The 25009-nt window shown below is 42.0% G+C and overlaps 1 protein-coding gene across 8 annotated transcripts in view; it reads left to right on the top strand.

Annotated features, from left to right (window-relative positions):
- Window positions 1-4226: 4226 nt before the first annotated feature.
- The window catches only part of CTNNA3 (catenin alpha 3), a 954554-nt gene continuing 933771 nt past the window's right edge, over window positions 4227-25009 (top strand). For 6 of the 8 annotated variants that reach the window (XM_054035488.1, XM_054035489.1, XM_054035486.1 and 3 more), the window contains exons 1-2: window positions 15843-15925; window positions 23528-23634. In XM_054035488.1, coding sequence (XP_053891463.1) covers window positions 23533-23634 — 102 coding nt within the window. In that variant the 5' untranslated portion in view covers window positions 15843-15925; window positions 23528-23532. Of the gene's footprint in view, window positions 4332-15842; window positions 15926-23527; window positions 23635-25009 lie in introns of those variants that run through there. The other 2 variants (XM_054035487.1, XM_054035490.1) reach the window with 2 other exon arrangements.

Genomic DNA, 25009 nt, shown 5'->3' with positions numbered 1-25009 from the left:
TCCTCCCCTGTTGCGCTCTCTTGCTCATGCTTCCTCCTGGTATCCCACTTCCATACTTACTTCAGGGCTTTGGTCTCCTTCTCCCCGTGAACCTAGTTTAAAGCCCTCCTCATTAGGTTAGCCAGCCTCTTTAGGAAGATGCTCTTCCCTCTCTCATTAGGTGGAGCCTGTGTCTGTCTAGCAATCCTTCTTCTTGGAACACCATCCTTGGAACACTTGTAGAGTATACAAGAATCAGTTTTGGAACCAGTATGTGTTACACTGCACATAGAGACTTTAAAAGAGTCTGAAGATAGTGGTACTTCTGCATGCAACTCTTTGGCAGGACAGTATCCATGGTTTCTAAGGGTCCCATCTTGCTAGTAGCTTGTGTGCAGAACTGTCCCTAAAGTCAATGAGAGTTTATCCCAAAAGCTGATGGAAGGAAATGCCAGTATGGCCAGCCCCAAGTTTTCAAAAATTATGAGTTAAGTCCCATCTCCCCATATCATGCTACTGGGTTGAAACTCATGAGATTGAGTGTGTGTGTGTGTGTTTGTACACACACACACACATATGTACACACACACGTACACACACATATTTAGTTCTTTCTGTCTTCTCGTTTGAGTTTTTTGGTCTTATATTTTCAAGCTTTTCTTCACAACTGTGAGCGCTGGAAGAAACTTACAATTTTTAAATTGCAAGTTGAGATTCTCACATAATTCCAGGAGCAAGGGCTATCAGAAAAATACCAACTATTGCAAGTCACAATATATTTGCAAGGATTGGAAATGCTGAAATGGCCTTTCTTTTGGATAGCACCGAATTGGATTGACCAGTAAATAATGTAGCGAAAACACTCAAATCCATCCAGAGATATGTACAAGAGAGGTTTGGAGCATGAGTCATGAGTTTAAATTTAGAGAAGTCTAAAGTCATGAGATAGGGGGTTAAAAATAGTGAAGGATTGGCCCAGGTGACAGGAAGGCTGTCATGAAAATTTGGAAGGTTGTCATGGTGAAAAAGTACAATAGTTCACATTAGTCCATAGAGTTTTTAAAAGGTTTTAGGACGTTGATTGTACAGCATGTTTTAGTGGTAACTTAGCAACACAAAAATCAGAAATTTGTCAGTTCTCTATCTTGTAATTACCTGTGAAACTTTGGATGTTCATATCATCTGTCAACCAGGCACTTTAGGGGAAGATCTTCTTATTAAATACTCCATGGTTTGAATTACTAAGATTTTTTTTTTTCACTCTCTGGATTAGACAATTCAGACAACAGGAAAAAAAAAGCATACAAAAAGGCTGGAGTTCTCCCTCCTGTGGCCTCTTCCCCCCCCCCCCCCAATGCTGTGTACACATTACATTTGCGGGGGGCATCTTGTAAGCTGTAATAATTTTTTCCAAAAATAGCTTTGAAACAACTTTAAAGAGTTGTAGTTTTTATTTCTTTAGTTTTATAGAAAGGAGTACTTAGGCAGGGGCTGCAGAGCAGTATTTCAAGTGTGTGGGGGCATACGTTTGCCATACATCCCTGCCTAACATTCCTCTTCTCCTCTCGGGCACTCTTCCCTTCCTCAGCAGCATGACCACCCCCTCTCCCCGCTTGTAAATTCCTACACCAGCCCACCCCCTCCAATTTTGAATGAGTAATGTTGCAGCTTGGTATGCAGGGTCATAGTGCCACTTAGGTTTGGCCCTGCCATAAAGAAATCAGGCCACGGCTCCCCTGGCTCAGTGGCCTGTCGGTTCGGGGATGTTGCACGTGCCAACCTTTAAGATTTAATGTGCAGTAAAACAGACTGCATTTTCTTTGCTTCTTACTTTATAAACTGTCTTTGGAGACATTAGTAAAACCGAGCATCAAAAGTAAGACACTTAAACAATTAACAAATTAACAGAATCTAGTATGAAATTACAGAGCAAGGAACTAATATAGTACTATGCTAACAAAATGTTTCAAGGCCCAGACATTTTCTGCATGGAGAAGTGTCATTTGTGCCATTTCCTCTAAGTTCAAGAGCTAGAAGAGAGTAAAAAACAAACATTTATCTCTCAGCCCTGAGCCTCACCAATTCTAAGAGGAATGACGTATGAATAAAATCATAATCGAATGAATCATCAGCTTTGCTTTCTCTCAGTAAATTAGTTCATCCACAACAATATGTTTAGTTCCTATAAATACTACTTGAAGTTTTTTTGGGAGAAATTACTGCAGATGTTCCTTCAATATGCAAAGTCATTTTTTGACTGCTCAAATCTTTTCCTCATGAGGTGCATCAAAAAAACTAAGGCCCTGATCCTGCGATGAATTCTGGGAAGATATATCCCTGGTGGTCACATAGGTCCACCCTTGCTGAGTTCATTGCAGAACCAGTACCTAAGATTACATATGTAGATGGTTCAATTTCTGATCACAAAAAGTCCCCAACTCCTTCAAACTCTCCATCATGGAATAAAATTACAAGTGTTATATCATGAGAACAAATTCCCATTGGTTGATTGTCTCCTGAGGGAATGAGGGAATAACTCTAGCCTTATATCACTACGAGTTGATTTGTGTATATAAGACTCATTAAGGGATAAATGTTGAGCATATTAGCAAAATATAAGGCCTGCTCCATTGAAATCGGTGGGAATTTAACTACCGGTAATTAGTATTCTGCTGAATTTCAGATTCTCTTCAGTTAGGCTCGGTGTCCTACAATTACAACTATCATTCAGTGGAGTAAAGGGGAAATGTTTTGGATTGCATTAGAAAGATACCTCTCTCTTGCTGTGTGAGTGCTCATCTGTGACTGGACCAGAACTCAGTAAAAAGGTTTTATCTGTGTGCTTACACTGAACAAACCATTCCTCCATGGCCAGAGTGTCTCCAGGTCTGGCCCAGAACAGGGCCGGTTCCAGGCACCAGCGGAGGAAGCACGTACCTGGGGCGGCACATGCTAAGGGGTGGCATTCCGTCCATTCTTGGGGTGGTTTTTTTTTTTGGCTTTGGCAGTTCAGGTGGCAGTCTGAGCGACCTTTTTTATTTTTTTTCCTCTTTCTTTTTTGCTTTGGGCAGCAAAAATGGTAGAGCCAGCCCTGGCCCAGAATTAAACATTCTTCTTGAACGACAACAGTTCTGATCTAATTTGAAGGTGGAGATTCCCCAAGTCCCAGCTCTAATGTGCCACTAACCCAGGGGGCTGCAGTATGGGCTTAACAAGGCAACTTCAGAGTTGTCTTAATCAGAAGTGCATTTTAAGTGGATCAGACTGTGCCTTACCTATAATAATAGAAAAGCTTTTAAATAATCACACTGCATCCAAATGTACTTACCATTAAAGCACATGAAGTGGGAAGGCTAATATTGAAAAAATAGGATCTTTGACTCCTGGAGTGACTACATGCTGCTGTTTCATATTCTGAAGGGGACAAATAGATAAATGGGAAGGAAAGAAAGAGGAAGGAATCCAGTAAGAAAGAATAGGACCAAGAAGGTGAAGAAGTTGGAGGAGGGAAGAAAAAGGTGGATTACAAGAGAAAGGCACAGAATCAGAGGGGCAAAACAGGGAAAACAGAAATAATTAATAAACTGAAATTTGTTTGCATAAACAAAATTTAAATGATAAAAGTTTAATTTGCTTTATTAATTCTTAACAGCCCTTCTGTGTACATCTCCCACTTTGCAGTTTGTCATCGTATGTAGGTATTATTGGAGTTGTCTGGCATGTGGACAATATATGTTACAGGGCCTGATCTGGATGAAATTTTAGTCTGTACATTGCTGCAATATCTAACATGATTTCAATTACAATATCTGGCATGGGTCACCTATCTATCACTTTTGCTCTTTTTCTTTGATCTCTCGTGCTATGTAGTTCCTGCAGCTATAATTTGTGTATTTATATGCAGATCAGCAGTTTGAAAATAGAAGAGGGAAAACTGATTCTAAGGATCTTCCTTAAAGTCGCAATCCAAAACCCACTAACATCAATGGGAGTCTTTTCATTGACTTCAGTGGGCTTTGAATTAGACTGAAAGCTTAGTGACTGTGTTTTCAGGTCTTACAGGAACTAGTCTGGGCTTTTTCAAAGAGGTATTTTCAGTAACAAGTTGTCAGTGAAGTCAGTAACTCTCAGTTCAGAAGGTGGTACCAGATGGATACCACCCTCCCCTTTCCTATATTTTTCCATTGTTCTCCCCTCCTATTTCCTTTTCTAATCTTTGTGATTGACAGCAACCAAAGAAGCTAGTCCTTGTCAGTGGATCTGGAGTCAGAACTCTGCAAGAAGACTTCTATAGAGAGCAGTTTCTTGGAACCCTTAGTCGTCGTCTTAGAGTTGGCTTCTTGATTTGAAAGGTAAGACTGAAGTAGAGTGAAAGGAATTTTGTTTATATTGAAAGTACATTGAATTGTGAATTGAATTACAGGTACTTAATTGAATAGTCTCCCCTCAAATGTCAGCGGAAAAATAAGGTGCATTTTTTTCAAGCTTCCTAAAAAGTATATTTCTTACCTGTAAACCTGCATTTTCATGCTGGTTCCATAGATATAAGAAATCACATGATCTTGTCACTGGAAGCCACTAGCCAAGGTTGTGCAGTGCAGTCACATATTTTCCAGCTATAAAAAGCATATCACAATATTGTACAAGGAAGATAAGATAGTGCATGAATGCTGTTCCCTTTAGTAAGGCTGCACTTATCTCCTGACACTTCGCTGGAAGTTACTTCCTGTGCAGGGGAGGCTTATGTAAATGTAAATTTGTGAGGTTAGGATTTAAAACATTGAATCATTGCACAAAGTAGCTTTTATAAGATAATTTATACATTAGATATTTAAATATAGAAGGCACTGTTTCCAAAATAGTAATAAGAGCAGACAAGCAGATCTATATACTTCAGAAAACACCCTTATTTGTACACATTAAGAAAGTTCTCCAGAATGGATTCTAGTTCAAGTGTGAGTGTATGCACTGGAATATTCTTATTCTATTTTCGGTACTTTTAAAAAGACGGAGCGCCAAATTCGCCCTTGATGTAAGCCACAAACTCTTACAACAACAAAGAATTGTGCCTGTAGACTCCTATTTAGGGAAGGAAAAATCTCTGAAGGGATTAGATTTGGGCACTTTGGATATTCTTAATTTATTTAGATTTTTAGAGGAAGAAGTGTGAAATAGCAGATTGAATGCTCCTTTTGTCACCCAATTAATTAGTGAGGGCCCAATCCAACTCCTATGGAAAGCAACAATGATCAGCAATCATTTATTTAAATGTGTGTGGCAGGATTTGGAAATAAAGATTTATGTTCACTGCAAACAGGAGCTAGATAAAAACATACAATACTCTTTCTGTAAGGTAATACTCCTTTATTTCTTAGACTCCAGGACACCCCCCCCCCCCCAAAAAAAAAAAAAAAAAAAAAAACCAAAGACACAAAGCAGGGAGTTCCCTAAGGCAGTTAGGCACAACTCAACCCACCCTTGCTTTAGGCTGGGTCTTTGCAGACTGACTGCTGAAGACCCAGATCACATACTTCCCTGCAGAACCCACTAGCCTGCAAGCAGGACCAGAAAACCACTTACAATGTAAAGTGATAGCTTGTTGTTGTGATACCATTTTGAATATATATCAGTGATCATGTTAATTCAAAAAAGAGAAGAAACAAGAAGTGCTACTGTATCTAAAGAAAACACGTGGCTCAAAACAGGGAGGCTTTTTGAAGCCATTGCCTGGGTTTAAAGAGGAGCTGAAGGGCCATGCTGTACTAGGAGCCCCTAGGAAAAATTCTGCCTGACCCAGCCAGAACTTGTCTTGGAGGATCCTGAAATCACATGCTGTACTAAGAGCTATGCCACCCTTTCCAGGGTTGAGCATGCACCCTCCCCACTTCACCCAATTAGTTGTGCTGATTGGTTGTTGTGGATTATGGCTTTGCCTTTACCCTGCCCCTCCCCTTCTCATTTTAGGTAGCTATCACCCCTGGGGGCACTTGCCAGGGGAAGTGCCCGTGTCTTTTGAGAACCGTGCCCAATTTCTGTGAAGGGTGCAAGTGGGTGAGGTGTATTGAAACCACTTTCTCTTCTTCCTTCTGTACAGCTCAGTCAAAAATTTTAAATTAACAAGTGATCACCTAGAACTCTTCTTTGGTTTTGGTTTAGTGTGTGTGCAGTAGGAATGTTGAATAGTTAAATTACTTGGAACTCTGGTAAATATAGTGGTCAGAGTGTAAACCTTTAAAGATTAGATCAGGAGTAGGCAACCTATGGCACACATGCCAAAAGCGGCACGCGAGCTGATTCTCAGTGGCACTCATACTGCCCGGGTCCTGGCCACCGGTCGGGGGCGGGGGGGGGGGGGGGGGCTCTGCATTTTAATTTAATTTTAAATGAAGCTTCTTAAACATTTTAAAAACCTTATTTACTCTACATACAGCAATAGTTTAGTTATATATTATAGACTTAGAGAAAGAGACCTTCTAAAAATGTTAAAATGTATTACTGGCACGCAAAACCTTAAATTAGAGTGAATAAATGAAGACTCGGTACACCATGTCTGAAAGGTTGCCGACCCCTGGATTAGATCAATCTGAAGCTAGATCATCCAAAACTGGTACTTGACAAAGAAGTAGCCTACTGTAGCCCATGAATGTGAAACACAAGGAAATCTATTGTGAAGAGTAGCAGCTGTACAAGGAGAATGAAAAACATGATTTTTAATTCTTTACAATGGACTAAAATGAAGATATGTTTACTAAACTGGGAATAACATCACAGTGTGAAAACTAGCAACCATAATATAAAGATGTATGGTGATAATTTCATAAAAAGAATGTTTAAAGACTCCTTCCTCTGAGTTTCAAGTTAATGTTACATCCTATGTTACTATAGCAAACACATGTGACTTTTGTTGAGGTGAAGAATAAGCTATGTTTAGTATAAGGTCAACTTGAACTTCCTTTAAACATTCTCTCTGGTCCTTGTTAAAGATAGGAACACTTAAAAAAAAAAAAGTGGGGTGGGGGGGCCATGGTGGATGTAAACAGGGCTGGCTCCAGGCACCAGCCCACCAAGCTTGTGCTTGGGGTGGCACCTGGAGGGGGGCGGCGCGGTGCGGTGCTCCGGCTCTGGCCGCCGGGGAGAGCGGAGCCCCGGCTGGGGCTCGCCGCCCTCCCCCCGGCGCTCTGGCCGCCCTCTCCCCCCCCGTGCCCTCCCCTGCTGCGCTGGGGGGGAGAGGAGAGGAGAGACACACGGCCGGAGGCTTTTTTGCCTGGGGCGGCAAAAAAGCCAGAGCCGGCCCTGGATGCAAACATCCTCTGCCTATTGTTATCAGCACAGTACAACCAGCCATCCAAAAACCACCTAGCACCCAAGAAAGTGTGGAGCATTTGATCAGTACCCAAACCTAATACATGTAGTGAAAAATAACAGGCCAGTTCATTTCAGTGGGAGTCTTCGAAAGTGAAAGACTTCATGAGTACAAAAGGGGCCAATGCATACTGCTTCTTGAATGTGTATCATCGCCATGTCACCCCATACTTCTTTCTTCGAGGCAAATCTTACTTACATAGCTCAAATATTGCTACTGAAAAGTAGAGCTGGGTGAACTTTTTTTTAGACAAATAGCTTATTTGCCAAAAAATACAGTTTTGGACTGACAAACAATTTGCAAAAAGTTTTGGCTTAAAAAAAGAAAAAACAATGTTAAAATTGAACCATTTTGTTTTGATGTTTAATTTCAAAATGTTCAAAGTTTAGCTAGACTTATTTAAAAAAAAAAATCAAAGGATTTGAAAAAAATCCAGGAATAAAACCATCAACTTTTTTTGTTTTAGATTAAGCAATTTTTTGTTTGACTCAAAATAATTGTTTTGTTTGAGAGGAAAAACTGAAATTTTGGTTTTGGATTGACACAAAATAAATTTGGGGGGATTTTTTTTTTGGCTTGGTCACTGACTTGAAAAAATAGTTATTTGCTCAGCTCTGGTTAAAAAGTTCCTAACCATAATTTGTGTGCCTGGGGAAAACATTATGAACACAACTATTAAAGCATCTCTTAGATACATGGTTTGATGCTGTTCTCATTTACATTGGTATATATCCAGCATAACTATTGACTTCAATGCAGTTATACTTGTGTAATATTGGTGTAACTGTGGCAGAACCAAGACCATAGATTCTTATGGTTATACTTCAATGGAAGGCTTGCATGACTAAGGATTCCAGCATCAGGATCATGATGTGCTCTTTGGGCTCATTGGGAATGCTCTGGGTTGCTGCTCAGAAACTGATTGACAAGCTCAAAGCCAAAAACTCTGTAACTGGGCAGATTGTAGGATTATCATCATGTAGGAATAAATACAACACAGACTGGATTTCACAACTCACTGTTAACTCCTGTATCTAGACATGCAATGTATTGACACAAAGTGTACTGAGGGAGAAGTGACATTAACTTACTTTATTAGAAATGATGTAATAGAGTAACTTTGAAAAAGGTATAGGAGTATGCGAAAGTTAAACCCGAAGTTGAATATATTACTTGGATGCATGCAGAAGAATGTATATTGAAATGAAAGGTGGGGCTTCATTCTCCTTGAACTGCTTATTACTGTCAGAAGTCAGCAATACTTGGCTAAAGGTCAGAAACGAGAATACATTAATGCCTACAACATGAAAACTTAAAAATAGGTAATATATTTTTGTGGCTTGCAGACTCACCCTTCACCATAATTCCCAACTGAGGGAGCTGCTACTAGGCTACAAGACTGTAACTCAATGACATTTGATAGCTCAATAAACCAAAGAATAGGATGATTTAAAATTGAGTTCTTGTGAACATTTCTCTTTGATCAACTCAATTAAATTTGGGACATTGGAGGCAGAGTAAGGATGGTCCCATAGAAATATATAACAAATAGAAGAAAGGGGAAGCTGATAGTCATTAATATTAAATCAGAAATTAGGAATTATAGAAAATTGATAAGGGAAGCAAATGGACACAAGGAGAAATCTATGGCCAACAGTGGTAAGGACAATAAGGAGTTTTTAAATATATTAGGAACAAGAAGAATCCTGACAATGATATTGATCCACTACTAGATGGAAATGATAGAATTATCAATAATGCAGAAAAGGCAGAAGTGTTCAATAAATATTTGTTTTCTATTTGGGGGAAAAATAATTATATAGTCTCATCACGTGGTGGTAGTAACACTCTTTCCATTCTGTTAGTGTCTCTGAAGGCTGTTAAACATCAGCTACTAAAGTTAGAAATTTTTAAATTAGCAGGTTCAGGCAATTTACATCCAAGAGTTCTAAAAGAGCTGGCCGAGGAACTTGCTGGACTATTAATGTTGTTCCCCCCCAGTAAGTTTTTGGAGTAGTGGGGAAGTTCCAGAAGACTGGAAGAAAACTAATATGCCAATTTTTAAAAATGGTAAACAGGATGACCCAGGTAATTATAGGCTTGGTATCTATCCTGGGCAAGATAATGGAGAGGCTGTTATGGGACTCAATTTAATGAAGAATTAGAAGATAATATAACTAATGCAAATCAATGTGGGCTTATGGAAAACTGATCCTGTCTGACTTATAATTTTTTGAGTTCATAAGTTTGGTTGATGAATGTAATAGTACTGACATAGTAAATTTAGACTCTTTTTTCCTATGGTGTTGGACTTAGTACCATACAACATATTCATTAAATACTAGAATGACATAAAATTAACATGGCACACATTAAATGGATTAAAAATATGCTTACTGATAGGTGTAGAGATGCATAGCTCCCGAATCGCCAGTCCACAGGCGCGGCAAACTGCTCCCATGGCTACGAGGCAGGAGTGACCTTCAATCCAGCGTTTGTGTTTGGGAAACTTATTTGGCTGATTTGATTGTACCCTCGCAGCTGGTGTTCACGCGCTCAAGAGATGGGTTCGTTATCTTATGTGCATGTATACTGCCTGGCTCTTCTATGCGCAAGAATGTAACCACTAAGAAGAGTTGTAAACAAAGTAAGGAGAGAAATAAAAACCCCAGGAAAAGTTTTCCTGGGAGGCTTTTTGCAAGAGGCTTGTAAAGCTCTCTAGTTACCAACAAACCTGGCGTTCTGTTTCCTTTCCTGCGTCGTCACCACAGCTGGTGACCCCGACGTGATACCCCTCTACTCACCGGCTGGATACGCCGAGCGCGCCCGCGGCTGTTTGCCGCCCCTTATTCGTGAGTATGGGGGGGAGACTTTCCAGTGCCCAGAAGGAGCACGCAAGAGAGTTACAAAAGATTATAAGGCAGCGATCATGTGTCGTTGTCTCGGTCGCTCATATTGAGGACCTTCTAAGGGAAATAGATCGCCAGTGCCCCTGGTATCCGGACTGCGGGTCATTACAGCTTTTTGATTGGATACGGATTGGGATCACCTTGTATAGTGAACCCCGTGCCCCAGTTCAGCACCTGCTGCTCTGGCAGCGTTGTAAGGAGGCGCTGGAGGGGTTCGGCCCCGACGGCCTTAAGCCGGTTTCCCCTTTGCCCCCAGGTGATGGGCCACCCCCCTCCTGCCCGCAGCTGACCCCCCCTGCGCCGCCGCCCATGGCGGCGCCCCCATGCCTACCGGTCGGGCGGGGGGGCACTGTCGCCGCGGCGGTGCAGCCAGCGCGTGAGGCCGGTCTCTTGACCGACAAGGAATCCAAGTGTGGGTTCGAGGCGATCCCCGTCTCTAGGCGGGATAATGGAAACGGGGGCCAAGTAGTGGACTGGGAGGCTCTCCCCTACTCGGTTCTGCACGAGCTCCGGGGGATCTTGAAAGGTGTGTCAAACGGTTATCACTTGCTCCCCCAAGATTGGAAAGACATGTGTCGCATGGTGCTGTCTCCCACGCAATATGTTGTGTGGGACAGCGAGTACCAGCGAGAGGCGCTTGCGGCAGCAGCACAAGGTGGGGGGGCTTATCTTGCTGAGCAGTTATATGGCACAGGGCAGTTTTCGGGCATCCCCGAGCAGGCGGTGGGCACGCCCCAGGTAGCTTTTCCCATCATTGGCCAGTGTGTCCGTCGAGCGCTTCACAGGGTCCCTGCTGTGAGCGAGTCCTCTAAGTCCTTCGACCCTGGTGGAGTTGCTGCAGGCGTGTACTGATGTAGGCACTCAAACCCATCAGATGGCCCTGCTGACAGCTGCCCTGCACAAGAGGCAGAAGCCTCAGGGGAACTGCCATGTTCAACTGTGGAGTCATCTCCCGAAACGGCTGTTTCAGGGAGATGCCTGGGCGCAACTCATACTTGTGCCCTACTCCCTTCCGGCAGGGGGAAGAAACGTTCCCCGAACCGGAGGCTTCGGGTCCACCGACCAGCGCACTATTCACCCACAAGTGGCAGCAGTTGTTAAAGACATTGGAGCACCCCAACCCAAACGCATTTACTGCCTCAACGATCAGCCGTTCGAGGGTGTTATCGACTCTGGGGCAGACATTACCGTCATTGCCGCTGCGCAGTGGCCCGCCCATTGGCCCACAGAGCAGGCTCCGGCAGTTTGGGGTGTGGGCGGGGCACAGGACTCACAACGAAGTGCCCGATGGTTGGAGGTTAGGGCGCCCCAAGGCATCCGCCGCGCCCGTATCCGGCCTATCATTCTCCCCGTCCACCTCAACCTGTGGGGCCGTGATTTATTGACACAGTTCACTGCCACCATCCATATCAATGATTAGGCATACGGCCCTCCCCCTCCGTTGGCTCACTGACGAACCCGTATGGGTTGCGCAGTGGCCGCTTCCTTTAGAAAAGCTGGAGGCCCTCCAGCACTTGGTTAATGACCAGCTGAAGGCAGGACGTTTGGAGGAGTCCACTAGCCCCTTTAATACCCCCGTGTTTGTGATTAAAAAGAAATCTGGCAAGTGGCGCCTCCTGCAGGACCTTCGCGCCATTAACAAAATTATACAGCCTATGGGTCCCCTGCAGTGTGGTACCCCTAATCCCAACCTTATTCCCTGTGATTACCGGTTATTTGTAATAGATTTAAAGGATTGTTTTTTTAAGTCTCTTCTAGGTTCCTATGTGTCGCCCTCCTGTGATGACAATTTGTTGGCCCTTTTTCTTACCCTGCAACAGCTCCTTTCCTCCCGCTCTAGACATTGTTAGCTTGCCTTAATGCTAATTCACTCCTTATTTTGTGTGTATTGGGGAGTTTTCTGTTGGCCCCTAGCTGCCAAGGCGAACCCCAGATGGAGCAGCGGCTGCAGTTTAACACCTGGGTCCACCTGGCAGAAGTATTAAATCAATCTGATTTCTGCCTGGCCGTTGCCCCGGAAATGCAAGGTCTGTTAAGTACCTGCCTTGTTCCTGTCTGTAAACCACCCAGCAACATCTGGGGTGTGAGACAGTGAAAGAAATGTGCTGTTTTAAGCTTGCTGATAATAGTTTTGTATGCAATAGCAAATTGATATGCTGAAATGCTATGCTTAAGTCATCCGCCAAGACGTTTTTCTTCCTTGGTAGGATTATATTTAGTTATAGCCACCCTTAGAGTGAATGAAGACCCTTTTATAGTATGGGGTCCTAGTTTTGATGTTTGACGTTTTACTTTGCTGCTTTGTTTAATGTATACCCAATCTAGTGGCATTGTGTATGCTACCCTGCGAGAGTGTTTTGTTTAAACACCGCATTTATAAAATAAAACAGGGGGAGATGTAGAGATGCATAGCTCCCGAATCGCCAGTCCACAGGCGCGGCAAACTGCTCCCATGGCTACGAGGCAGGAGTGACCTTCAATCCAGCGTTTGTGTTTGGGAAACTTATTTGGCTGATTTGATTGTACCCTCGCAGCTGGTGTTCACGCGCTCAAGAGATGGGTTCGTTATCTTATGTGCATGTATACTGCCTGGCTCTTCTATGCGCAAGAATGTAACCACTAAGAAGAGTTGTAAACAAAGTAAGGAGAGAAATAAAAACCCCAGGAAAAGTTTTCCTGGGAGGCTTTTTGCAAGAGGCTTGTAAAGCTCTCTAGTTACCAACAAACCTGGCGTTCTGTTTCCTTTCCTGCGTCGTCACCACAGATAGGTCTAAAATATAATTGTAAACAGGGAATTTTTACTGAGTAGATGTGTTTCCAGTGGAGTCCTTCAGGGATTAGTTTTGTGCCCTAGACTATTTAACATTTTTATCAGTGACTTGGAAGAAAACATAACATCATCACTGATAAAGTTTGTAGATAACCCCAAAATTGAGGGAGTGGTAAATAATGAAGAGGACAGGTCACTGATACAGAGTGAGCTGAATAGCTTGGTAAATTGGGTGCAAGGAATGAATATGACTTCAATATGGGTAAATGTCCACCTCTAGGAACAAAGAATGTAGGCCATATTTGCAGAATGGGGGACCCTATCTTGGGAAGTGGGCAGTCTGAAAAAGATTTGGGGATCGTGGCAAATAATCAGATGAAAATAAGCTCCCAAAAATTTATGCTGTGGCCAAAAGAGCTAATCTGTTCCTGCATACATAAATAGGAAAATTTTGAGTAGGAATAGAGAGGTTATTTTACTTCATAATTTTGCATTGGTGCAACCACTGCCAGAATACTGTCTGGTTCTGGTGCCAATAATTCCAGAAGGATGTTGATAAATTGGAGTTTTCAGAGAAGAGTCACAAGAATGATTAAAGGATTAGAAAACATACTTTAAGTGATTAAGCCAAATAGTCTCAAGGAGCTCAACAAGGAGAAAGCTAAGGGGTGACTTGATTAGTCTAAGTGCGTATATGGGGAACAAATATTTAATAATGGGCTTTTCAGTGTATCAGAGAAAGGTCTAACACCATCCAGTGGCTGGAAGGTGAAGATAGAGAAATGCAGACTGGAAATAAGGCATAATTTTTTGACAGTGAGGGCAATTTACTAAGATGGATTCTTCATCCCTGACCATTTTAAAATCATGATTGGATTTTTTTTCTAAAAGATATGCTTGAAGAATTATTTTGGGGGGGAAGATCTATAGCATGTGTTATACAGGAAGAAAGCCTAGACTATCAAAATTGTCTCTTCAGGACTTGGAATCTACGAATAGTTAAGGCAGTTGAATCCAATTTTCTGGGGCAGCATTCTATTCCTGTCTCTGTCCCAGAGTTCCTGTATGATGCATCTAAACCCCATTTTTCATAGCTGGCCACTAATTATGTAATCCTCATTTTCTGGGTACCCACATAAGACACCTAGGACTACATTTGCTGAGGTGCTCAGTACTCACTACTGCAACTGAAGTCAACTGGAGCTGTTCTTTGAACATGTAAAATGCTAGTAAGCAAAAATTTCATTAACGGACTTCAATGGAGCCAGGATTTCATCCTTTATGTAGATACCTTATTTTCCCTCTAACCCTTAGTTTTGTTAGTTTTTTGGTATTTGATTTGTATCTTGTAATGGTGTAATGTACATTAACTGTGGGTGCATCACTACAAGCTTGTTGTTAGGGTTGGTGGAACCTATAAAATATGATCATTCCATTAACAGTGTGATTATATACTCTTAGATTTTGGCATAAGACAATATTTTTATTGACTGATATCTGCATTGAGACCTTCCTCAAGCCTCTAACATACATTTTGTTGTGCTCTCTTTGAGATAGCCCATCTGACTAGCAAGTGTTACCTTCTAATGACAAGGAGTAACCAAATGTAATGGTTTTAGGATGTAATACTTTTTATGTACCTAACTGAATAATTGGCTAGATGGAATATGGAGTTTTTCACCTTCCCCTGAAATATCTAATATTGGCCATTGGTTTAGGCAAGATAGCAGATTGAACGGACAATGTTAAATGGACCAGATCCTTATGTGGTGTAAACAGGTATAGCTCCACTGAAGTTATTTTTATGGCTTCTCTAAAATATGACTTGTTTGCTGTGCTGATTGTGTAGCAGAAGGACTAACAAATATTGTTCCCAGAGCTGTGCTGACATCAGTTGATGCTATGTATAAAAATCTTAAAATAAATAAGATGTTTTATTTTACTAATTAGCTCTTAAATATGCCTCTGCCAGGCTTCATCTTTTTGAGGGATCAGATGTTTCATGTGCTTTTTCCCAGTCTCTTGTTTCTCTTTCTTTAGAGGAAATCTCCTCTATTTACAGGAATGAAATGTAGCAAGTATAATGCTTTTAGCAAGCAACCTCTGGTGTCTGATTGATGGAACTGTGATGTCTGCTACTAAATCTCATTCATTTTCTGAGCTGAGAATGGCTAGCCAGGTGTTAGAAGATGAACATCAGTTCAGGGTACAAATTCTAGGAAATAAAGATCCTTTCAGGAGAAAAAGCTTCAGGTTTAAAAAGGAAAGCACATGATAGTCATTAAGAATGCATCCCGGCCAGATTACTTTGCTGTTGGTGAAACTGGTATAAGGTTGAAGCTCAGTAGTGTTTCCTTGGAGCATCTTTTCCTTTATAGAAGTAGGCATAAGGCATATATTTTATGAACGAATACATCCCATGCCATATGACTGAGAAAGGGAAAAATAGTTGAGCCTACAAATGTGTTAATATCTTTATGAATTCCTTTGCTGTCCAGTTTGAAAGTCTGAGTCATGGCATTGAGACAGAGGTTGTCATATAACCAGACTGTATAGAAAAAGAAAGAATAGTGATTCAGGAAATTAAGAGACTATACACCAGAAGTCATGGCAAAAATATATTCCATAACTTCTAGTTGTCCAAAATAAATTACAAGGACACTGTTCTGTTTTTAATTATATCTGACATATTTCTACATTAGTATATAGCTTTAAGGATGCCCAACCCCCACCAGCAGCCACTGTGCCCTGTCAGTCATCCTGAAATACACTAGAGCGCTTGTCAGGCCATCAGCTTGCAGATGCACCATGAGCCATAATAGTTGTACTGAAATTCTAAGCAATTTTTCTGGTGTTTAGACAGTTGCTTTAGTGCCTGACTGTGGACTGTTTGTTTTGAGATAGGTGAGTTATGTTGTTATCTTGTAAGTACAATTAGTGATTTTAGCAGTAAACAAAATTCTAATGATTATATATTAGAAAGGTTAGCTGTATTTTTGGAGCCACTTTCTGTCATTACATTATTTTATTTAAATTACAGAGTACCGATTGTACATAGAGCTTGTCTAACAATTATAATTTTTATAGTTGAATTTTACTTCAGGCTGCAGAAAACTCTTGCTTTTCTTTATTTCCAACCCCACGCCCCATTCTTTTATTCACTGAAACGCAGAACGTTGTCAATTTAGACATAGTTCATAATAAGAACACATAACAAAAATTAGCACTTAGCTTAAAGTATACCGTTGTGTATGAGTGCAGGTTATTGGTTTTTGTTTCATTGAGACTGAAATACTCTGTCTCCATGACACCTGAAAGTCATGTCTAACGTTTTAAAATGTTGTAATACACTGGTGAAATTGACTTCTGTATAGATTAATATATCTACGTAGCTTTGCATCAGAGTATCTTATAAACAAGAGCCCTACTGTATCCAAAGGGCATACTATACTAGAATAGATATTTTGTTTTTATTAAACAATGGGCTGTGATCTCAGTGTTCTCAAGAAATGCACACCTGGGAAAGTTGTTTGCTTAGCCAAGAGGCAATATAGTTCCAGTTACAAGCACAGGCGGTTCTCCTGAAATTACAAATATCAGAAGTGCCTTAAGTATTTTCCCTGATTGCCTTGATATGTTTCTAATCCACAAGAATACGAATAATTAACATAAAAATGATAGTGAAAACATAGAATGTTATGAATACTTCTGTGGGACACAGCTGAGGATTCAAAATAGCTTCTAAGCAATACTGTGAAAACTGTACTAACTAGGGTTGCCAACCGTCCAGGATTGCCCTGGATTCTCCAGGAATTAAAAAATAATCTTTTATTAAAGATTATCATGTGATGAAACCTCCAGGAATACGTCTAACCTAAACTGGCAACCCTAGTGCTAACTTGTTAAGATTTTGCAATTATTGAAGCTACTTTTAGAGGAATTCCTTTTTGTAAGAAAGAGGCATGCTACAAAAGACTACTTTCCAGAAACCTCTAAGTGTTCAGTTGTTTTACTGTAGCTTAGAATATATGATTGAGATTTTCAGAGCAGTGCTGGGGATTTTGCCACACATTTTCCACTAATTTTAACAATATAAAGTCCTGACCTAGAGCTTGCTGAAGTCAGTGGGAGGACTACCATTGCCTTAATAGGGATTTGATCTGGCTCTAAACAGTCAGTAAGTATGTCTGTTTATTAGACAAACTGGTAGTAGCAAGGGGTTGCAACAACAAATAGAGATGGTTCTCAGCTTCAAAACTTGAGTCTGGTTTATAACATGCCCTAAGAAGACTGTTCAGAACCAAGGTTTTGGATCAAGCTAATCTTAAAGAAGATGAGAACAAGTGGTGGCATAATAAAATTAAGATGTTTACAACAGTCTCCAACGTGTCAAGGAATATGCAAAATATGAAGACAAGTCATCTTTCACTTTGAGTATTTGTTATAGGAGGGTAAATGCGATGGGGCTACAGCATGCTGTCAAACAGGCAAGGAGTGAATGCTTTTTGTTTCTGTATTTTTAAGTTAAGCAGTGTTGCCACATTTTGACTGAGTTAAGGTGACTCCACTAGGAACAACTTAAATCGTGAGTATGTCTAAAGAGAAAATAAACCAAAAAAATCTTCCAGTGATTTCTTCAAACTGAATGAGGTGCTTCCCCTTGCAACTGATGTGCAGACTTGCCAAGAATGAATTCAGAACAAAATTAACACTGTCCATTTGCAACAGCTCTGGTGGTCTTCAATTTGGACTTGCAATTTTGGGAAACAAACCTTGGAAATAAATTCAAAGCTGCAAAGCAAAAACCAAGAGCATTGTGCATAATAAAAAGGGGACTGGGTCATTAATTTAAAATGAAAATGCAGTTTGAAATTTTGGCTAGACACTTCAGAAAGCCAGGTCACTGATCTTATGCACTTGGATATATATATTTTTTTTAATACATGAAGAGCAAACAGATATTTGCAGTCAGTGGGACCTCTTATTATAGATTTAACAACAGCAGAACAAGAAAGAACAAAAGTGAGGTTGGTGAGAGTGTACATATAGTAGGTGTCTCCTCTGAAAGTCTAAACTGAACTCTGAAAACAAGATGGTTTCTGATGGCTGTACAGAGAGAGTGCTTTGAAATATAAAGGTTCACTACCAAATCAAAAGGCATCTTGATTTCATAGCTACATAACCTCAGGATATCAGTTCCTCCCAGACTATGGAAGTCTATTTGGGGACATGCCACCAGAACAGGAATCATGCTATTTCAAGCATTCATGACTTAAGTTCAGCACCATTGTACTAAACCATCTTGTTCCCTTGCTACCTCCACTGGACAGCAGATGGAGAGAGTCTACTTTGTCACAGTGAAGACTAGAAAATGCCTAGAATATGAGAATAGGGAAAAAGTTTAGAGATAACTTCTCTCCTGCTGAATTGTTCTTGGTTTAAAAGAAGAAAAAAGTTTGTTTTTTAAATATATTCTAAAAGTTAAATTCACTGACAGTAAATAACTATGCAAAAAAAAAAAAAAAAAAAGGATCATCTAAATGACCCTGTTTTTCAGCATATGCAGTATAGCCAATTTCAAGTTTATGGAGATGGAAAAAACAGATGAAAAGGGGATAAGAACTTTACAGAAAGTATGAAGATGGATGAAACAAATTGTTCTTTGTGCAGCTTTTGTAGTCTTTGATAGTTGTCATTCGTTCTCAAATTTTCAAATAGCAGATATGAACTGTAATCAGGTGCAGACTCACCCCTGCGGCGCCTCCTGCTGGTAGTCTTGGGAATTAGCTCATCCAGTGTGCCCTCTGCAGGCCAGGTGTCCCACCTGTCGTTGGCCCCCCGTGTCCCTCCTGGACTCCGGTGCCCTTGGCTTGAGTGCTGCCCCCCTGGCAGTACTCCACTCTCTCTCTGGGTCTCCCACCTAGGGGAACCCCCACTCCCTATCCCAGTGTCACCTCAGTTGTGGCTACTGCCCATCATCATCTAGCCCCTGCAGCCCGGGCATACTGCAATCTATCAGCCAATCATCACCAGCAACAAGGGGTTTGGACTGGCTGCCTTTACCCACCCTCAGGTTGCCCCTCTGCAACCCCAATACCTATATGGGCCTAAGACCAGGCCCTGCAGCCTGGGGAGTTGCTGGCCTAGGGCTTCCCAGCCCCCAAGGCCTTTCCCCAGCCCTGCCTCACTCTAGGTCCCCAAGTGAGGTCCCTGCACCAGGTCAGTCTGTCTGTCTGTCAGAGGGAGACTCCTCAGCTTCTGGCTGCCCTGGCCTTCTTATAAGGCTGAGTTCCTCAGTTTGGGGCGTGGCCCCATCTGCAGCCACTTCCCCAATCAGCCGGGGTTTTGCTCCTTTCAGGGCCGGCTCTGGCTTTTTGGTCGCCCCAAGCAAAAAAACAAACAAACAAAAACATGGGGCGGCAAGAACGGGAAAGCAAAAAACAAACAAACAAAAAAAACAGTGATCTGTGCGCTGGAGTGTGGGTGCAGGGGGACCGGCTAGCAGGGGGGGAGGGAGAGGGAGCGGGCGGGAGAGAGAGAAGGGGGGCGGCCAGGGCTACAGCCGGGCGCTGCCACGTGGTCCCTCCTGCTGCGCCGCCTGTCGGGAGGGCTCCGCTCCGGTCGGCGGGGAGGGAAGGATGAGGACTGCCCTGCCGGGCTTGCTGCAGGGCACTCCCGTCCTTTGCACCGCCGCCCCCTACAGGGCCGCCGGAGCGGAACACACACACAAAAAAAGTGACAACAAAGAGTCTGGTGGCACCTTAAAGACTAACAGATTTATTTGGGCATAAGCTTTCGTGAGTAAAAACCTCACTTCTTCGGATGCATAGAGTGAAAGCCGTATGGAGTGGAAACTTCTTTGTTGTTTCTGTAGATACAGACTAACACGGCTACCCCCTGATACTTGACAAAAAAAGTGGCCGTGCTGCCCTAGGATTGGGCGGAATGCCGCCTCGTTCAATCTGCTGCCCCAAGCACCAGCTTGCTCGGCTGGTGCCTGGAGCTGGCCCTGGCTCCTTTACACAGCCCCAGCCCTCTGCAGGGCTTTTCCAACCCCTTCCGGGCTGGAGCGGGTGTTCACCCCGCTACAGAACCAAAAATGTGGGGCACCAATGTAACTTTAATGGAACAACAAGAGTTCCACTAGAACAGAAGAATTTCCTGATTCTACTACCAATTATTTTAACGAAGGGCCTCCAGCAATGGTTGTTGCCTATTGTTCTGTACTGAACTAATCCATCTTTTCAATGGCGTAAATTTTGACAGTGATAAGGATGCAAATAAAGAAATAGATTTAATAGTTTTTAACACAGCCACTAGCTAAAGTGGTGTCCTCAGGACAATGTTAATGTGAAATCCTGGCTTTTGCCATTCTTATGGCTGTCATGCCAAAGCCAGTTTTGTTTCTAAATTAAAGTCCAGGGCTGAAATCCTGGCCCCATTTGACTCAATGGCAAAACTTTCATTGACATTAAAGTCAATCTAGATATAGATTCACATGAGCGTTTGCTGAATTAATAAAGATTAAAGATGAGTGTTTTATTCTGTCCTACTGGAGAGCAATACCTCTCTCTGCATGTGTCTGGTTTTGATTTTTTTTCCCTATAAGATTGCCAGAAGATTTTAGGTAGCACAATCTTTTATGCTTCGATTGTATGCTGTATGGGGCAGGGACACATTTTTTTGTTCCGTGTTTGTACAGCGCCTAGCACTCTGGGGTCATGGTCCAGGACTAGTAGTCACAATTGCTATGTGAATATAAATAATATGGGAGGGGGGGGAGGGAGACAGCTGATGTTTTGATGCTCATGATCATGTCAACAGATGTCTTGACAGGCATTAACTCCCACAAGAAGTAGCCTTCTCCATTTTATAGTGAGGACTAATGTCCTCCCCAATTTCTCTTCGAGGCAACTTTAACCTATATAACATGGGCTTTGGCACAGTTGTGACCTCCTGTTTTAGGCTACTCAGGGAGGGCACTTAAACATGTATTTGGTTTTAAGCATGTGCCTAAGTCACACTAAAATCAATGGGATTTAAACATGTGCTTAAAATTAAGCATGTGCTCAAATGCTTTCCTGAACTGGGGCCTGACAGCAGACCCTAAGTGTGGTAGTAATCCTATACGTTGCATACTGTGTTGTATCTTTACTTATAATGGTGTTGCAGCATTCAAATCAAATAACCTAATTTTCTTGTTTAAGAGCTTCCTCAGGATTTTTTTGGCAATACCAGAATACTTAAATTTATGTAAAAATCTAAAATTTTTGCTATAAGTGCTAGACAAAAAGGTAGGAAGTTTTCTTTAGTCAGGAATAGTATTGTAAAGACTTCTACTCCTCATGGTTGTCATCTACTCCTATACAATTGAATATACTAGAACCCACGATAAGCTGCAAATGTGATAGACTAGTAATCAAGCAGTAAACTTGCTCCTTATGTAATCTTTACTGAGAATGGTGCAAGCATAAATTGCCTCTAACCTTAACTCTTCAATCATCATCATCATCAACCGGACTTAAGCTAATATTTTCTTCATTACACAGGGCGGGAAATATGAGCAACATGTTATTCAAGTTGCCTATAATAAATTTTTTCACTAGAAACCCTGAGCCTACTGTCTCACATTAAATCAATGCTAGGTTCACCACAAGGAGATGCATTGTCACCCTAGACTGCATAATCACAGTATTTTACTATTGTAATATACAGCAGTTGTAATAAGTCCTGTTTATAAAAGACAGTCATCTGTTATTTCTGTATTAGAAGCCTGTATTGGTTAAATATACTTTGCAGAGGTGTGTTTAATGTGTCTTCTAGGTCAGTGGTTCCCAAACTTTAACAACTCGCGAACCCCTTTCACTAAATTGTGAAATCTCGTGAACCCCCACCTAAAAATGAATATTTCCAGCGATTTGTTTAAATTTCCTCAGTGTAATAGATGTGCTTACTTTGCTCTGCATAGCTCTTGGAAATCCGGAACCACTGGAGAAAGATAAAGTCTCAGGTCTGGTTCGGCATCAAGTCTATTTCTGTATTTAGTTTTCAGATGTGCATACAAGGAAAACGCTTTCTCGCATAATATGTTGTTGAAAATGGTAACAAAACTGTAACTCCTTTTCAGTTTGTAATCACAGGAGATCTCAATCAATTTCCTCTTTTTCAATATCTGTGTTGAGAAAGTGGTATCATCAGAAGGGTTGCGAATCCAGTCGTCATCGCCTGACACAGCTGGAAAGTATTCCCTAAAAGTTGTGCGAAGTCCTTTTAGGTGTGCAATTACAGTATATTAGTTTTAGTGCACTGATCCAACTGAAGCTTATGTTCTTCATGAGTTCCTGGACGATTACTGAAACACTCAGTTTGATTATTTTCCAAACAACTTTCCCAGCACTGCAACTTCTTTATCATGGTTTCAACTCGCTCTTGCACATTGAAAACTGTTATATTGAGACTTTGAAGAGATAAATGTAGGTCATTAATTCTTGAGAAAATATCTGCTAAATAAGCTAGGCTCTGGAGCCAGACATTATTTTCCATACAGCTGACAAGCTGGAAAGGGTGGCTGTTGGAAAATAAAACAAAACTAGGATTTCTGTTCTAAGCTCAAACAAACGCACAAGGATTTTGCCCCATGAGAGCCATCTAACTTTGGTATGGGTCAACAGATAGTTGTGTATACTACCCATTTCTTCACAAAGTACGTGAAATATTCTGGAATTTGGTGGCCCCTGCTCAATCTGCCCTTCATGCCGCCCAACTTCCCTGTCTGCCAAGGACAGGGGTCTGAGCTGCCACCTGCGTGCCTGGGGTCCCAGCTGCAGCCCTGCCAACCATGGGGCTTATGCTGCCGGCTCTGCACTCCACTGAGCTCAGGCTGCTGGTCCCCGCTGACCGCCAGGGCTTGAGCTGCCGGCCCCAACTGCCCAGCCCCGCGCTTCATGGGGCTTGGCGTGCCGACCCTATGCTGACCACTGGGGCTCAGGCTGCCACCCCCGCCCCCACTGATGGGCAGGGCTAGCCCCAACTGCCCGACCCCATTCTCCATGGGGCTTGGGCTACCAGCCCTGTGCTGATGGGGGCAGGGCTTGGGCTGCCGGCCCCAACTGCCCAGCCCCATTCGCCATGGGGCTCAGGCTACCAGCCGCGCGCTGACTACTAGGGCTTGGGCTGCGGGCCCCAACTGGCACGGGCTCTGTCTGCCCTGCAACTGCATCCCACCTGCTGCTTCCCATGTCTGGGGTCCTCTGGACACCATTAGGGAAATTTTGCTGGCAAACCCCCTGTAATGTTGTGCAAACCCCAGTTTGGGAACCACTGTTCTACGTGCTAAATAGTTAACATTCTATCTACAATTTGTTAGGAATATTATGTTGACACAATACCATAGTAGCCTAAGCCCTGATCCTCATTCCACTTATCCAAGTACCTCGGTCCATACCAGTCTGAGTCTTGCTGTCCCAATTATTGTTATTTACTGTTGTATCTTTGTTTTGTTTACAGGTGACATGTCAGCAGCAGTGCCAAATGTTACATTGAAAATTGATCCTCAGGATCTTCAGATCCAGACATTTACAGTGGAGAAGCTGTTGGAACCATTGATAATTCAGGTATTTTTAGCACTGCAAAAATATTATGGACATTCATTAGAGGAGAGAAACCAGGGAAGAATTTACTTTACTCCTACCTAATGATGGGAAAACTGTATCTGAGTCTTCTGTACCTCTGTATACGCAATACTGGCTCAGGAATAGTCCACTTCACTTAGCTTCCTCTATTCTCACAAAATGCAGCACATTTTATTGTACCTAATATAATCTGTTCCACTGAAACCCTTATTCAGTGTTATCCAATGAATATGTAAATATAGAAGGGAGAGAGAGATTACAAGTGGAGCTCCAGTATATAAAATGTCACATGGAAGGAAGGAATTGAGTCTGTTGCAGTTGATGGACAGAGGGGAAAGGAAGATCTTGAGATCTGTAGATAAGTCTAGTTATCTGAACCTAAAAGACTTCACATTCTGTGCCATGTTCTGTTTTAGATGAACCTGTTTGACAGTCCCTAATATCCCTGCCATTTAATTATTGTATATTGTACAATCATTATTTTAAATTGACAGGGATTTTTGTTGACAGAAACCTAGACCCAATGTTTTAACAAAACTCCAGCAACTCTATAAATTGAGCCTGTTAAGTATAAGCAGAGTCACATTATAAAATCTAGGGTTATTCCAAAAGTGTTCACCACTTAAAGAGAAAATCTTGATCACACAGAGCTGAGTTTACACATAAACAAGACATTTTTTTCTATTTTACATCTATGCAATGGAAAATGCCTTGTTGAAAAAAACCTAGATAGAATTGCAATAGAATGATTATGCATGTGACTGTTTTTTTTTAAAAAAGGCACTTGTACTATACCACCCTTTCTTTATTAGGCTAGGAATAGGAAATACGTCCTCTTCTCTGAATCCTAACCTATTCTTGGAATTTTTTTTTTTTTTTGATGCACAGATGTAGCAGCATTTGCTTTTTGTAACAGGGTTGCTTGCCCCTTTGAGGGCTAGGGCCAGCCAACCCTGGTTATTAAGGGGACACACCTGAGCGGGGATCAGCTGATTACCTTATGAAGAGCAGCTGTAAGCTGCAGAGGGGGGTGGGATTCCTAGGGAGACTAGAATGGAGTACAGAGGTTGCTGGGAGTGAGTAGGCTCCGGAAGAGGAAACTTGGGACTTGAGGAATGAGACTACAGACAGGAAAGGTCTCAGAGTGACCTGATAATGAAGTAAATGGATGGATTTGACATTTTAAATGTTTGTTAATTTAATAAACCAGAACCTGAGAAGGGGTGTGAAAGAACAACAGGGTTGAGAGTTATTGAAGAAAGGCCTGGAAGGGGAAAACTGAGGCGGGGTCTGCTTGCAGGGCTGTCCTTAGGCCATGAGGGTGTGTGCGAGAGGCGGCCACCTAATGACACTTCTA

This window comes from Malaclemys terrapin, chromosome 7 (assembly GCF_027887155.1).
Source record: "Malaclemys terrapin pileata isolate rMalTer1 chromosome 7, rMalTer1.hap1, whole genome shotgun sequence".
NCBI lineage: Eukaryota > Metazoa > Chordata > Testudines > Emydidae > Malaclemys > Malaclemys terrapin.
The sequence above is the reverse complement of the archived record's forward strand: the minus strand, read 5'-3'. Positions and strand labels throughout refer to the sequence as shown.